The sequence below is a fragment of the Suillus fuscotomentosus genome (genome assembly GCF_016647785.1).
Source record: "Suillus fuscotomentosus strain FC203 chromosome Unknown F5891scaffold_70, whole genome shotgun sequence".
NCBI classification, from domain to species: Eukaryota; Fungi; Basidiomycota; class Agaricomycetes; order Boletales; family Suillaceae; genus Suillus; species Suillus fuscotomentosus.
In genome coordinates, this window is record NW_024539582.1 from 180,345 (window position 1) to 197,080 (window position 16,736).

General features: G+C 46.2%; 5 protein-coding genes across 5 annotated transcripts; 1 reads left to right on the forward strand and 4 right to left on the reverse strand.

Annotated features, from left to right (window-relative positions):
• Positions 1–265: 265 nt before the first annotated feature.
• F5891DRAFT_897741 (uncharacterized protein) lies at positions 266–529 on the reverse strand (the record flags this gene model as incomplete). The annotated part of the gene is made up of 1 exon (XM_041373398.1): positions 266–529. A coding segment is annotated over one exon (264 nt), but the record flags the coding sequence as incomplete, so codon positions are not given.
• A 1,773-nt stretch (positions 530–2,302) lies between these two features.
• On the reverse strand, positions 2,303–2,614 carry F5891DRAFT_893471 (uncharacterized protein; the record flags this gene model as incomplete). The annotated part of the gene is made up of 2 exons (XM_041373332.1): positions 2,303–2,434; positions 2,495–2,614. Coding segments are annotated over 2 exons (252 nt in total), but the record flags the coding sequence as incomplete, so codon positions are not given.
• Positions 2,615–5,372: 2,758 nt separating this feature from the next.
• On the reverse strand, positions 5,373–6,263 carry F5891DRAFT_1194519 (uncharacterized protein; the record flags this gene model as incomplete). The annotated part of the gene is made up of 3 exons (XM_041367941.1): positions 5,373–5,584; positions 5,631–5,736; positions 5,793–6,263. 3 exons carry the CDS (start codon positions 6,261–6,263, stop codon positions 5,373–5,375), a joined length of 789 nt encoding a protein of 262 aa, XP_041220739.1.
• A 2,897-nt stretch (positions 6,264–9,160) lies between these two features.
• Positions 9,161–10,023, forward strand: F5891DRAFT_960585 (uncharacterized protein; the record flags this gene model as incomplete). The annotated part of the gene is made up of 2 exons (XM_041375747.1): positions 9,161–9,553; positions 9,601–10,023. The coding sequence occupies 2 exons, from the start codon at positions 9,161–9,163 to the stop codon at positions 10,021–10,023; spliced, it is 816 nt and encodes a 271-aa protein (XP_041220740.1).
• A 3,114-nt stretch (positions 10,024–13,137) lies between these two features.
• On the reverse strand, positions 13,138–13,839 carry F5891DRAFT_960610 (uncharacterized protein; the record flags this gene model as incomplete). The annotated part of the gene is made up of 1 exon (XM_041375751.1): positions 13,138–13,839. One exon carries the CDS (start codon positions 13,837–13,839, stop codon positions 13,138–13,140), a length of 702 nt encoding a protein of 233 aa, XP_041220741.1.
• Positions 13,840–16,736: the final 2,897 nt, after the last annotated feature.

The following is a 16,736-nucleotide window of genomic DNA, read 5'->3' on the forward strand; positions in this document are numbered from 1 at the left end:
GGCCCACCTGTATACGCAATACACCCTATGTCGGCCCACCCGTCTATGTGATAAATATTTTACCACACCCTCGGCTAGTGTTGCCGCGAAGTGAATCGAAGTGAATCGAAGTGGAAATACGAGACACTTCGGTAGACTTCGATGTCAATGAAGTTTTTCGAAGTGCGCTTCGTTACACTTCGCGAAGTCAGAGACAAGTAGAATACATTAGTAATCAAATGTAACTAGTAGCTAGCATACTAGAAATCTAAGACGAAGATTAGTCTTCATTTTTATTTTCATTTGCGAGCAGCTGAGCAATTTCGTCGAGTTTGCCCGCCGCCATGAGCTCGTCAATGGCATTCCTAGATACTGGCCCTGAAATAGTATAATCTTCTTCTTCTGCAACAAGATGGGATGTGAAATTCAACCGGTCTTGCTTGTAAGTAAACTTCAGTATCTGTAAAGCTTCGAGAACAGTTGGCGAGAGGTTGGCACGCCGATCCGTGCATGTCTCTTTGCTGGATGAGAAGACTCGTTCAGAAGGGACCGATGAAGCCTGCGCGGGAAGGACGTCCATTGCAATGCGAAACAGCAGCAGGAATATGTGTTCTTTTTGCTATAAAATATTATGTTCGTTTATTGAATAGTTGAAAAAACTAAACAATGCACATACCTCCCAAAAACGAACAATATCAGTTGTGCGCTCAGTTGTGGCATCGAGAAGTGCCGCTTCTTCATAGCGCTGCATTTCTCGCTCGGCATCTTTCCTATCTTCCTCTAAATCCCGTTGCACCTGCTCTTCCAGCGTGAGTGTTGGAATTGACTGGCCAAATGACGAAGGAGGACTCGGAGCCTGAGGGAGTGGTGTAGCTAAGGTGGTGCTCAATGATGAGGTAGTTGAACGTCGAACACTTGTGTTAATCTTCGTCAAGCGCCCGAATCCCACCATCAATGATTGCGCAGCCACAGACATAGAACTTTCCGCAGAGTAAGGGAGCTGTAATGCTGATACGCATGGTGTAGGTACTTTTTCGCGTTCCAAGCGCATCGCTGTGCGGTAAGATGTCATCTATAAACTGAACATTAGCGCTACTGAAAAAAGACAACAAAGTTTTGACGTACCGCTTCTAATGTCCATTCCCGTGCTTTTCTTACATCGTTCTCGTCCCAGTGAACCTTCATCCATTCAAATTTTAAGCTTGGGTTGATAACTATCCAAAGTTCAGTAAATTTTCAACCACGAAATGAATCTCCAACTAACTCATTGCTAGTGCATAGATCCGCGTTTTCCTCCCTTGATGAATGTAGGTAGTGAGCTTGTCGAGGCCGATTTCGATATAATGGGCAAGTTCGAAAATGGTTTCCTTCAGCTCAATCCATTTCGTCAGTAGTAGTTCATATGCGGGAAGGGCCATTGATAAGGTTGGAGTACATTCGCTTGCAAGCAGCTCTTGAGCTGCATGGGGGACTTCGATAATCTGATGAATGTCGCGGAGGACATCGATGTCTTTTGAGTCCATCGAAAGGTGGGCAATGTCAGTGTTTTGTATTTCTTGCAGGAATGACTGGATAGCCTGTCGAAAGAAGTAAACATTGAATGACGAGAGTCAAAAGCAAAGAACAAATTACTGGATGCAATGTGAGAACACAATCAATCATTTTGAAGGTTGATGACCAGCGAGTCGAGCAATCTCGCAAAAGGCGAAGCACAGGCAATTTATCCTTGTTGTCAGGAAGCTTACCCTTCCAATATCCATTGTTGTTCCCTTCTTCAATGACAGCTTGGAGACGACGACGACGCTGCCCTGAGTGTCTGCATGAATTGACAATGTCACGACATTGTCCAACAGGATCATTTGACAAGGCATTAGCATAAATATGATGGTCCATGGAGGGGGAAAGACTGGCAGGTGCTTCCAACACAGGTCCAATGGGATTTTCCTTCAGCTCTTTCAGAATGGCCTGCACTGCGAGGTTCACGACATGAGGAAAACATCTGTTCAAGTTGGAGGATTGTGACGATTCAGCTCCCGCACCATTAAAAATCAGCACCAGAATTACCTTAAACGATTTCCAGCATGATCAAAGGGAAGGCCTCTCTTATCCAGCTCGATTTCAAGCTCCAACATAAATGTATCATTATTGGATGCATTGTCCATGGTAATCTGACCGAACTAGAATTGAAGTTTGCCTTCAATTGACACGACAAATTGTAGGCAGCAAAATTTACCTTGATTGTGACCTCGAGCTCATCCGTGATTTTCAAAAACTCTTGACCAAGATTAGCGCCACTATGAGAACCTCCGATATACCGAAAAGCAACAAGGCAAGTCCTATACTCGAGTCTGTTCTTCTCGCCCCGCATCATAAAGTGGGATGTCACTGCCATGTAACTATCACGATTTGGATCACTCCACAGGTCCGTGGTCATGGAGATGCGTCCCAGAGCATTCTGTATAAGTGGCGAAAATAATCAATAACAAACTGGATCGAAATAGTGGTAATTACACACCTTTAAATCATCTTTTGTCTTGTTATATTCTGTGCGGTATTCATCCAAGACCATTTGCGTTATTTTCGTGTGGTGAGGGAGCTCGGCATCATTGATTTTCCCATCACCAAGGTATAAGAGAAGCTCCCGAAACTCTGGACATTCCAAGACATTGAAGCTCTGTACACAAAATGACTTGTGAGATCAGTATCTAGGTTCGAGTCAGCCTGCAAACACACCTGATCATCAACAGCTACCCAACGCATCAACAGGTGATGGAACATTTCTGCCGAGAATACCCGTTAGTCTCCGCTCACAGAATGATGTGCTCGATGCCTAGATTTAAGTGACCTATTCCTACATATCTGCTTCCAAAGCTGGTGGTGTTGGTTGTCAAAATGCTCGCGGTAGCATGATGTCATCCTGTCTCTAAGCTGCCACACCTTCCATCGTGGGTTTTTCTCGTCATCACTGTCCTCATAATGTTCAAATTTTTGACAACCAAAGGAATTTATATAGGACTCACCCACAAAGACAACATGCCACGTATTTGCAATCTGGTTTTGCCATCAATCGAGGTTGATTTTCTGGCATCTTGTCTGGCCTCTCCTTGTCGTTCAGGGCCCACAAAAAGTACCAAACATCAGTTGCAACTGCCCTCGACTCTCGTGGTTGGCGAGATCCACCTACATTTGCATTTTCATGCTGAGGGACAAGTACATCTGCTGGTTCTGCAGCAGGTACACTCTCTGATGCAGGATTCAAAACCGGACCAACACCACAAACAGCTGCAGCATTGGGTGGCTGTGCCATGGCACCTGAATTCGACTTTCTCTTCTTGTTGCTCTGCTTCCGAGTGTTACTCTGATCATCTGTGCCCTCAACTGGTTTTTTATGTTTGCGGTGTAGAGACTCAATCCTGAGTAGCCTCACAATGGCCCATATTGCGATGTAGGTCATGACTACAGTACTACGCATACAACACGACACTTGCGCGATAAACGCGACGTTCACGCGACGCGCGCGACTTAGGCGACACAAATGCGACATAGGCGACACTTGCGCGACTTGCGCGCACCTTAGGCGAACTTTCCCGCGCCTAAGCGCCATAGGGCGCCTGACCTCCCAGAGTATTTTCCCATGTCCAGCCAAGTTCCCAGGTGTGTATTTCTCCATTTATCATTTATTTGAACATCGTACCATGTTTATTTTACTGGACTTTACACTTTACCTTTTACCTTTTACATTTTTAACTTGACACTTTATCTCTCAACCACAACCTTCTACTACCATCATACTACTACGAGTTTTTATCTATGTTTTGAACAATATCATCACAAGCCCTAGTAGCAGTTAGCTCTAGTGGTCATATCCGCATTACACCTCACGCCTTAACGTCTCATTAAGTCTCGCCTACCGCTTTCGCCCAGTTCCGCTTTACAACACGCGACATTCCCGCGCTTCGCGCCCCTATAGCGCCTTTGTTCCCGCGCTTTCGCCTTATTGCGCACCTCGTGCATTACCCCTAGAGTTGCTTATATTTGTGGATCCCAGCTCTCTTGCATCACCTAAGGGACGAGCCTATCGCACTCTTACTCTTCCCTTCAACATTTATATCAGCTGCACCCTCCGCTGAGTTGAAGATCCTTCAGCGGCCACCCTTTTTTGCTGTTGTTCCCGTGTTAATGACAGGAGCAGTTGAGTCTTGCAGGACACCTGTATCTTGGTGCATTAGGATTGATGGACTCGAATTCAAAGTGGGTCGTGTAGGGCCTGGGCCCCACATCTACTGCAGCAGCTTGACATGCTGCATGGGCATCATATACTGGGCATAGTGGTTACCAGGAGGGGCATGCAGAGGTGGAGAGAGGTTTCGCAAAGCATCGAAAGATCCGTTTGGTGTCACTAATGGTGAAACTGATGGGCTATGACTATTGGAGCTCTCAGGCCTTGGGATACCCAGTGTTGCAGGTGAGTATGAAGGAAACTGTGACCGACTACTAGGAAGAAAACCTGCTGTTGGATTGTACATGGGGAGTAGTGGAAATTTTGTTTCGAGACAGAGAGTCAGAGACCGTGAGGGTGAAACTTTCAGGGTAGCCTTTCTCTCAAGTTTCGGTTCAATATCACAGAACCGACTCGGCGAATGTTCGAGATCATGTGTGAGAAGCCTATATTGAATGTACTTAGGACATACAGTGATGTTTTACAATGAAATATGATATAGTTAGGAGGGACATAACAGGCTTCAGACATGCAAGTGTTAATGATTAATCTATGTGGTAACTTCAATTCACCTCTCGAAGTGGATGAAGTGCCACTTCGACTGACTTCGGAACAACGAAGTCAACCAAAGTCTCATGTTTTCGAAGTGAAGCGAATTTACCTCGAAGTCACTTCGCTTCAGCGGCAACACTACCCTCGGCCCACCTGTATATGTGACATTTCCTTACCTCGGCCCACCCATCTGTGTAATACACCCTACATCGGCCCACCCATATATACAATACTCCCTTTGTCGGCCCACCTGTCTATGCGATAAATATTTTACCACACCCTCGGCCCACCCGTATATGTGACATTTCCTTACTTCGGCCCTCCCATCTATGTAATGCACCTTACGTCGGCCCACCCGTATATGTAATACACCCTACTCTACATATTGCCCAGATGGGCCCACCCATCTCCATTGGTGATAATATCCCCCCCGGCCCATCTGTGAACATCAATGAAATATATATCATTGCCATGCATGGGCCCACCCATCTCCAACGGAAATAATATGCCCTCCGGCCCACCTGTCATCATCGAGGATGTACACAACATGGGCCCATGGTCCGCTGGCCCGTCTTGTACGGGATATTATGCAGGTCGGGTGGCCCGTATAATACGGAATTTGTCACTGAAGGGGCTCCAGATGATCCCACGGAGTACACGATGTTGGATATGGGTCAGGATTTTTGGGCAGAGCATCATTATAGCTATTAGCGAGATTTCGGCTCAGAAAACGAACACCACCAGCCTGAGCAGATTCCACCTCCCTATCTGTTTGGGCTGTAGGAAGAGAGACTTGCATTTTGCGGAGGTTCGATAACGACGACTTGAAATTTTCTAGACAAAGGCTCAGCAGGCAACACCAGATAATTATAAAACATACTCAATCGTGTCTGAAGCAAATGTTGATCCCGGGAGACGTCAACAACCTGTCTTGATGTCTGCGACAATTCGGCTTCTACCCTGGTGTGATGATGATTTAAGGTCCTCTTCGTTGGAATCGAAATATAAGCGATGTATGTTTGAACTCAGAAACTAAACCTACAATTTCTTTGCAGGCATAAGCGACTCGGCGCTCCATGGCTGGTAAGTCTTCTAAATCTAATGCGTCCAACCGGACTACCACATCATCCAAGCGGCGATCAAGATCTTCGCAATGGCGCAAGACTTTAGTGTATGCTCCATTCTCACGCGAAGGTGTCTCATCATCTAGATCATGAGTTATGTTGCAATTGCCATATATTCGAGTCGATGCAGATTCTAAGAAGAGGTCAAGTGCCACAAGAAAATCCGATGCACACACTCTCGTATGGGGGTCACGGTGGGAATCAGCTAGTAACGCAATGACCCTCGATAAGTCCTCAACTCTCGGAAAGAATGGCTGTAAGAGAAGTGGCAACTCCTCGATGGGAAGCTTGATGAGGCCGTCATTGCCAATGCTTGCCTTTGGGTGCTCCTCAAATAGAGCGTTAAGTGCATATAAGACATCAGACCCTGGTAGCTGGATGGCTAACATTGTTTCAGCACACAAGAGTTTGAGCTAGCTCGTGAGCCTGCAAACAAGCATGTTCAAACAAGTAAAGAGTATGTACGCGTGTCACCAACACACCTGGGAATGCACTCTACGCCCTCGATGTGTGGTGTTCGGCGAGCGGTAAACAAGGTGAATTGAGTAATGAACTGTATATTGCGAGTCAAAGTATACTAAGTCAACAAAAATGAAGGTGTTAGGGTAAAAGCCTGGCTTTTCGGCCCAGTGCATGTGCACGAACCTAAGGGTTTCAAGGTGAGCTGTGATGCATGTGATGGGCGGGCGGGTACTGATCAGGCCGCCCCGCATGAAGCTTGAATCCTTAGGAAGCGAACGCAGTGCGTTGGACAAAATGCTGGTGTGTTGGATGAGATTGAGGGTTTTGTCTAACCTGAGAAAGGGAGTGGTGGGCGGGTGCAATGAATGAACGAGTTATAGAGTAGACAATACGAAGACAGTAACTTGAAGGTGCAATGCGCCACCTCGCTTACTAATGCGTAGACTTAATCTGTGTTAGCGAGGCTCGTGCCTCGGCTGACACAGACTCAAAACCAACTTTAATTTAAATGTTGGCCCACCACCAACATCAACAGGCCATCTGTCTGGACCCGAGGTTGAACATCTAGAACATTCAGCGCTCACAGGCTCTTTTACTGACTCTCCAGCAGCCGCAGCCAAGCTGGACTGCCCTGCAAAATGGAGCGATCTCACTGATCTGAGTGTGCTATTCTTAGAATTTCTTACTTGACTTTATCTAAGGCCTCTCACCCGAACTTCCCGCAATCAAGGCGCCTCCTTGATCTTGCTTTATATCATCCTCAGTATTGCATGAGCGAACTAACAAAGTGAACAAACAATGGCAAGCTTTCTTTGTCCCTCTTTCTTCTGCCCTACATTCACATTTAGATTTCATGGAGCGGCTCAAAATTCAAGGTTATATATTGCAATCATGATCTTTCTATTTCTTCCCCATCCATCCTCTGATGTCTCATATGCCAGCTGTAAAGCATTCTCGCAGCTCTCCATCGCCCTCGCCCGCGGGATCGAGTGATTTGGGCGAAGAGCGCATTCATAGCAAGGCACGACCTCGTAAGCGTCAAAAAGTTACCAAAGGAAATCGTCACGGTATTCCAGCGCCCCGTCCAGTTGCAAAACATTCTCGCAACTCCGATCATGAAGAGCGCAGTGTCTCGCCATGTCATAAGCGTGTAAAGACTCATGAAAATATTCGCATACCCCTGTCACAGTATACTGGCCCCTCGGCTGGTTGCCGCTATTCGCAAGAAGAAATGTGTAGCCAAGTCAAAACCCTACATTCCTAAAGTATTGCTGTCTAAGGAGAATTCGTCATGTCCTCCTTGGCCACAAATCCCTGATGCCACTGCACCAGGTACATCCACATGTCTGAATCATCAAAAGGGACTAACACGGCCTGCTTTCAGGCGTTCTGGACACTGCTTGTTCTTCCCATTGCGAAGATGACTTCTTAGCTCATAATCCTGCAGGTAGTTAAGTCATTTACATCTCTTTTGATTTGATCTGATGCCTCATAGCAGCCACCACATGTCAAGCTTCGACCCAAATTCCTTCACAAGTTATTTCGAAATACTTGGGTATGCGCTCAGAACTGTGGGGTGCCCTAGCACTTTATTCTCATCTTATGTTATAGAACAATCTCCCAGCGCATGCAAGGATCTGGTCAACAGTGGTCTTGATGAATATGGTGACACCATTAACTTCGAAGCATCGCACTACCGTTCTGAATCGTACTCATCGAGCAAGTGTGATGAAGACCGGACTTCGGAAGCCCTAGGAGAAGATTGCATCATGAACCTGAGTGGCGTGGAATCTGGCACAGATATACTGGATGCACTTGAGACATCATCTCACCAGCATCCTGAATCTTACGCCAGAAGCGACTTTGGCGACAGATATTCTAATGGTTCTTCTGAAAACAATCGTACAATGGTTCGAGTGATGAGCTGGATGAGCTGGAGGAGCTTTGCCATGAATCCAATTACGCCAGTCTGCCAGAGATATCAAAAGTCAAAGGTCGCGCAATGGATGAAAGACCAGACACATGTGAAGCACTATTTTACCAGTATCCTGAATCTGATAACGAAGGAATCGATTCTGAAGCCGGAAGTACTGTCGACTCCAATGCTCCTTCCGATGATGAGCAGTCATGTGCAAACTCATCGTCAAGCGAAGGGCAGCAGCAACATTACCATAGGCATAAGATTCTCAAGCCTCCCGGGACGTCCAAGGGCAAGGGTCGTGTGATGGACTGTGACAGTGAGTATTCCTTCGAACATAATAATTACAATCCTGTGGTGGAGACGTTGAATCAAGACGCAGATCATACCGAAGATGGTAGTGGTGATGACAACCAGTATAACCATAGCGACTGGGATGACAATGAAAATGACAATGACAATCAGGATCTTAATGTCAACCGTGAAGACATTGGACGAAAAGACAACCGAATTGTGAGTATCAATGTCTTAGGCGATTTTGAATCATCTTATGGATTATCATTTTCATCTAGCATCACGCTATGAAAACTCTCGCCGACTGTCCTGAGGTAAGTCTGTTCATTTATCTGGTGAGAACAAATGGTTTCACTCTCATCAGGATGAGGCAGCTAGCAAGGGGGATATCATACTCCTTTTGACGCTCATTCTGGATACATGTAAAGATATGTTTGGTGCACTCAAACATGTTCTTAAGGATAGGGTTCAACGTGACGCTGAGTCCCACCAACTCCGTAGTCGCGTACCCAAGCCAAAATGTGCAGAAACTCAGCACCATTCAGTTGAGACTAACAATCTTCATGTGAGTGATGTGTCCTAATTACGATGGCGCTCTAAATAATGCTTATTATGGCGCAACAGTCACAAGTTTGCAAACTTACATTGCAACTCATGAAGAGGAAGGACAAATATGCGCCATTTGGTCCTTTACCGAATACTCAAGATATCGAAAATTTCGAGAAAACAGGAGCAGGTGGCCCAACTCTTGACAACTTTAGAGTGAATATCCTTGGAAAGCTGGCGGATAAATGGAATAAGACAGTTGCTCAACTCTTTGCCGCTTACTTTGTGGAATCCGGATGGTTCTCATGTGCAGATGTTGATGCTGTAGCTCAAGCATTTAAGAGGCATATTCCTGCACTTCAGAGACAGTACAAGTGCTCATGCCAGACTGAGGATGAGTGCCCAGAAGACGAACTTGACATAGGGGAGGCAGAGGCGGCAGATGCGAGACGGCGATCAGTATGGAATTTCTTGGCGATAACTCACAATCTCTGAATACCATGCAGCTTCGCACTTGTCGCGCTGAGTCCTGCAATGTTCATCGAGGTGTTCGGAAATTTAAAGGGCTATGGGAGTTGCTCACTTACGAGGTCATGAGTGGTGATGAAGCAGAACACCGTAGAGGCAAAACTCGTTATCTGGTCACCAAGATGCCTTGGCGCAGTCCTGAGGTCACAGATTTTCTACGAGTGTTTGATATGTTACACCTATCGACTCGTTTCAAGACTAATGGGGGGGCTCGCCGGGGGGCTTTCCCCCATCGCAGATACCCTTCATCTTGTATCGATACGAAGACTAGCCCGGTTCCAGGTCTTCCCAAGAACTTTTATGATGAGATTTGGTTTGCATCTCTGAATGCAGTAGAGCAAAAGGCATTGCGATCCCTCCCATCAGTTGATATTACGCTCCCTGCTGCAGTTCTTACGTGAGTTGTATCTCGCCAAATTATCACAGACATTTATTGCTGAAGCTGATCAGGCTCGCTGAATGGTTCAAGCACATCACTAGTCGAGAATGCCGACCCCATCCTCCTCAGTGACAGCGAAGTTGCCCTAACCATAGAAGTCAAAATGTCTCAATACGTGTATTTGCGGGTGGGGTATTGCTGAGCAGTAAAGGCAAGGGGAGGCCTATATAGTGCAAGAATTTTGTAAATGTACGGACGGACAAGATCGTCGAGCTTGTAGAGAACACTTCAACCTCTAATTTGATACTCCTGTAGGTATCAGGCACGACTACCTGGTTAGTAGCGAGGCTCAGCACCATGACCTCGAGATTCGCTTCTCACGCAGCCACCACTTCAGGTATGGTGCTCATACCAACTACGTGCACACCTTCATTGAGCAGTAAAAGACCCTCAGCAGGGGTTTCATACGCAAAACCTGCCACCTAGGCATATGTTCTTCAGCCAGTGCAGAGGAGTCAAATTTAAGATAGTGGGAGGCAAGGAAGGCAAGGCGTCGTAAACAAGAGGAGTATGCGTCACCCAGAGGAATGAATCAGGCATATTCTTGGGACATGAGGGGTTCGAACGAGGAGTTCATCCCAGTGAAGTTGGGTGGCGAGGTGGTCACGAACATGAGGTGATGATTCAACTACTGGATCTTCGAGTGACGGTTCCTGGGCGTCTGCCTGAGTCTCTGTCCGAGTCTCTGTCTCAGACATCTGCAAGGCAGAAGCAGTGTCCAGTGAAGCCACCTCAGGAGGTGTGATGAGCTCGCTAGTTGGTGAGGTTTTGAGAACATCAAGCTTCCACAGAACCTCGACATTCTCCTTGACGGCATCCAGGGCGGCAGTGTATCCTGCATCAGATAAACAGTTGAAGTGGCATACGCAACCAGGATATGCGCCTCCCACCTATTTCCAAGTCACAACAAATACACATATGCAACGGTCGACTAAAGCGAGGATATATGCGCTCTAAAACGCTCGCCCAGGCGGCTTCGATCGACCAATGTCATAACTACGACTGGGAACATGCAGGTTCTGCATAAGGTGAGAGTGCAGCTTGAAGTCGCCCATCAAATAGCTGCGAGTAAAAGCAAAGACTGATTGAATGATATATGTGCATGTTTCCTGCAAGGATCACCAGAAAATTATGAGAATGCTGTGCATTTCGGATGAGCACGAGGACACGTGGAGCTGACTCACATACAAGGGTAGCGATGCATGTATGCATAATTCAAGCAACGGTAGATAGAAGCAATGACAGAAAAGACGAGACACTACAGCCACTATCACAATGCGGAAGTGTCGCTGAAGTCGTCACCACACTCGTCATTGACTCTGCTCCCATCGCACTCATCGGATGCCAATTGCAGTGAATCATTGTGCCAAACAGGGCGTCCTGATAACTTGGGGGCTTTACAGGACATTTGAGGGTCAATCATAGCTACAGATACATTTCAGCCCCGTCATTGCAAAGCAAGAAAACATTACCCTAATCCTCCTCAATGCTCCAGACACTGTCACCAGAAAATATAATTTATATGGCCCCTGAAGAATAAGTTGGCGTTGAGGTAGTTGGAGAGGGAAGTGATGCATTGATGGAGGGACAGCATGCATGACGATGAGAAATGGCAGAAGGGAACGGTGAACGAGCTAAATGAATAACTGTCACGCACTGTCACACATCAAGCCACAACAGGCTGTTCACAAGTCCGCCTGGGACAAACAAGCTCTCAGTACTAGTTTTATTCTAGGATTTGACGCATAATTGCTCTGGCAGTCTTAAAAATGGTGTGATGACCATTCATCTAGCCAGCGCAATTTACACCTGTGGCTACCTGTGGGCTGCCGTGCTGAAGCGGTCCTGCCGCAGTGTGAAGCCCAGTCTCTTCCATTCTAACAATCGTTCTGGTAATTGTGCGTTTTCTTCTCATCGAGTGTACTTGATAGCACCAAGATGTTCCAGAACCCTCTCATTGTCATTTTTGCGATAAAAACAGCTTGTATTCCAAGACTTCTCAGGCCATATGGACTCTAAAGCACTCCTTAGCTTTTGAGTGAATCAATAGCAGCCGAATTGTGGTTGACGTTCCGTCCTAGATGAGGTGGCTTGTCTCTGGTTCATGTTTGTTGAGTCTCCCATATAATTATTGATTTTTTGGAGTCATAAACTTTCGCTGCGAGCCCTACAACAGGGTGATGACAGGTCATCGTGTACTGGTGCATACTCGCATTCCACCACGGCAGATGCATTGCGCTGTTGTGAGTTCGAATTCATTGCACTTTCTTTTCCAGACTCAAGTAGTGCTGCCAAGCGCACTGATCACAAGTCTTTTACATCCAGGCCACAAAACCACTCTTCCTGCAAGTTTCAAGGTGTAATTCGCACACAATGTGAATTCCGTCATTCACACAAAAGTTATGTCTGATCAACCTGTTGTACCAGCGTGATAATCTATTGTCATGTCTGGAAGCAGCCAATCAGATGAGATTCTGCCCTGTGTTTTCAGGACAATCTAAGTGTCCTCATTGACAGTTGCAAGACTGGTAGGTTTAGGGTAGAGCTGATGTGGCTCGGCTACAATTCACAAGCGTTCAGAGTGACAGCCATGGTACCTTGGTATAACATCATCATAGCATTATGGTAAGAAACAGCATCGTGCTGAGAAGCCAGTGCAAAGGCACATCTTTCTGTTTATGTTCGTGTTTTCCCCCCTTTAGTCACACTTTGAATGCTTTCTTCCTATTGAACTCAGATTTTATGTTATACGACTTTCTTCGCTAGAAAGACATGACTGCCACTAGTCAAGAATTGACTCATGCTGCAGTCATGTGAGAAGCAGTACTGCAATGGGACTGATGTTACTTATTTCCTCATTGCTGGGAATGGCATGGACATAGGAATGTAAGTACTTATGCCACAGGAACCATGTTGTATATGATATGAAAAGTGATGGAATATAAAGGGAAGGGCCATGTGATAAGTGATAAAGTAAGTGTGTTGTGAGCGTAGCTTAAAGTTATGCCTCTCGTTCCCTGTATATGGGCGATCCATGTATGCGCACCCGATACATACAAGTCGCTACCTGTGATCCCTAATTGCTCATTACTTCCACGACGATGACATCAAAGTCAACCTGAAGACCCACTATTTCCCTCGACACTGCAAAAGTCTGGATGTGAGTCTGATGAAAGACATCATATTCGAAGCTGATAATCTCCAGGTATGTTCCGGTGAATGAGCCGCCCATCATGACAGTAGTTTTCAGTTGAAAATCAAGGTCAGGGGGGACAATGATTGATTCTTCGGAATAGATTAAACCCCAGATGATAACCTTTCGAGGTGCAGTAGTGATGTCTTGCGCAACCGGAAGAGGTACGTGGTCAATGGTCACTTGTTCAACAAAAAGCTGGTGAGGTAGAGAAATGCCGAGCCGTATGTGAGAACCTGGAGATGCCCAGCACCCTCCATGTTTCATATCATCAAGGAGCACTGTCTCTGCTGAGAGGCCGTGCAGCAACTGTAGGTCAATTCCCGTAAAGAGTGATTGGACTTTCAATAACCAACAACGTCCAACAGAAAGATTCCAAAAAGTTTCAGAAGTGAACTCAGGAATTATTGTAGCACCTCCGGACCGCAGGGCATAGTCACGGAGCGCTGTGGTGTCCTTCGAGTGTTGATTGAGGACATCCTTTATTAACACTCTGACATGCTCCTCTATCGGGGCCAACTCGGGAGGACCGAACACCCCAGATGTAGCTACAAAGTCGCTTCTAGACGCTGTGATGTGATCCATGAGTGAAGGTGCAGCTAATGCAACTGATGGAGCAGTGGTTTCAATCACAGAGAGTGCAGCCATAGATATAGTTGCTGGAAGTTGGTCTGATATGTTGAGGCCATAGTTACATGATGTTCCAATCATGCGAGGAAAGTAACAATGAATGGTGATGGGAAATGAGACGTGAAACAAAGCTGTGAAAGGTAGAAGCATTGCAGCAAGTGGGAAAAGCCACAAGAGCAGCAAATACAACCAATGCGACACAATATCACCAAGCACCACTGGCAACCCTTGCATTATGATGTGTCCCAACTTGAATGTAGCGACGGAGAAGAACTGCTGCACAGTGCTAACCGCATGCTTGTCTGACTCGCTCGGGTGGCAGTAGATGGGCTCGGGGGCGTCTTGTACGTCTTGTATAGTAGGGGCGGCTACTTCTTCAAGTATGGGTGGTGTTTTCACATCACTAGCAGGATGTGGAAGTTTTTGCCACACTATGTCACGGCTTTTTACACTATGCTTTGAGCCGTCTGGCGCTGCATTGGACTAGTAAACAGGTGAGACATAGGACACTAGTATCTGCATGGATCAATGAACACTCACTGACAACAGTTGGGATGTAGTATCCGCGATAAATCTACTAGATGAAAATCGTCGTGTGAGGGCTGACATTGGGTGTGCTAACTCGGAAGTACTGGATTCAAGTACGTTGTGCTTAGTCTTCTAATCAATTTTAAGGCTCATCTACCTTTGTCTTCTTTATGCTGGTTAGATCAGGCAATAACCAGACACCCGCGCACCACAGGTCACGTCTCTGCCACCTAGTACATGCATCCAAGTACGTGTTTCTTGCCTTTGTCCTCATGTCTCGTTTTTGATCTAGCAAAAGTAACACCTCCGCGCACTCAAGACGCGTCACCCTGGTCGTGACCCGTTCACACCCCTCGCCCGTCACCTGAACAGTTGGACCAGCATGCACATCCCTTTCACCAAAAGCCTCCAGTATCCGAAGATGCCCCTCGGCCAATTGATTGGTTCGATGACTCTCTAAAGAGATCATCACATTACATCACAGAGAAAATTTGCAAAATGATATGCTTCCTATGGTTCTCGGTGTCTCTTTCGAGCTCTGCTTCTACACCACCACTCACGCCTCCCTACTCCCCTGAAATTACTGCCGCAACATCCTCTCTTCACTCAACTGCAACACCCACCTTTGTCACCTTTATGCACAAGTTGCTAGAAACTACCCAGGTCAGCCAATCAGTGATCGTCCTGTTTCTCCATTACTTGGGAAGACGTGCAATGTGCATCCCAGATTCATGTGTCTGTAGAGTTGCATACCATCTGACCCAGAGGACTTCTAGGTGTTGCTTTGATGGACGAACTCCTTGGTTGAGCCATACGTCCATGTGGTAGATACCTAGAACGCGCGCATACCAGTATGGATGAGTAGGAGTCTTCTCCCCAGTAAGCACCATAACATCAGGATGCGTTCTGGGATTGATGGTGTCGTATTCTCTTCTCAGGTCATAAGTTGTGTAGTGAATTTGCATAGTCTGCACAGAGTATATTGTATTGTTGGGAATGATCACAGTGTTGCGCTCTTCTTCTGAGAATGTGTGGTCACAATAATCAATGTCCAGCTTCTGTAGGTGGTATAGGATGTGGTCCTTTAGTTTTGGTATGAAGCCCTAAATAAAATGAGCGTTGGAGATGTATTCAAGTTATGCTATTATACCTTGAGAGCTGGATCTCCTGCATGTTGCCCAAGAAAGGTGAACAACTTGACTGGGGTGTTTTGATTGGTGCCAACACTGTGACCGGTTACTGCAGATATTGAAGGCGAAGCATCAGTGGATAATCTATTGCTAGACGCAGCCAAAGCTCCAGCTTCTGCTACTCTCCTCAATACTCGTCTACGTCTCTCATGTCTGGCCAATTGCAATGGCGTATCTTTCTTGCTAGTAAGCGGATAGAAAGCCTTGAGTGCTCTATGAGCAAGCTCTCCCTTGTCATAATGTTAGCTGATTGAGAGATTGTGACACAGTCCCAATGAATTAGTGACTCACTATTTGTGTAGTGAATGAATCCGTTGTCCCAAAGAATCTGATGGTGTTGAGATAGTCTCCCATAGCATGAAACTTGTATGTCGCAAGATTGAATTTTTTGACCCTAGGGCCATTGGAGCCAGAGGGCATGTTCTGAGCGCCAGAACCCTGAGAAGCCCTTTTCTGACGAGTAGCCCTCTCTCTCGGCAGTTCCACAGTATTGAAGGCATTGCAAGTGTAAAAAGCAAAATGGCGCAACCTTTGAGACAAATTAGTGAATGTTTCTTGTAGAACACTCAACGTAGACTCAGAATGCATCCTGAGCTTTGCAAGAGCATGCCACTGTGCAAAGCGATATAGGAGGGACTGAATGATTGAGTCATGAGGCGCTGGGAACAGCCCCTCAAACACAGGAATAGAGCACTAAATAGATGATGTTATTGACGCTAATGCATGATGTAGAAACATCATACCTGCAAGATATCCTCAAAATCTCTTGCCACCAACCTTTTCATTTCAGACGTGTTGTTAGCAAATCTTCTTATCACACCGTTGCCAAAGGAAGGAACCTGGCGAAACCTTGGGATGCCAGAATATTGAGCTCATATTAGTAGTTAGTCAATGAAAATGTGCGGAGCCTCATACCTTTCATCAAGGTTTGCCACCAGTTTATCACCGCCGGGTATAGCGTACAGAAGCCTGATGAGGTGGGTGAATAGAGCCTTCCATGTTCCCAGTTCACACTCATGCATAAAGTCCACCACCAGCATGCGAAATGGGTCTAGTCCTAATGATCCCAGCTTCTCAGCAAATCGATTCTATGCCCACAAGCTGTGAGTGATCAATACAGCTATAAAAAAGAAT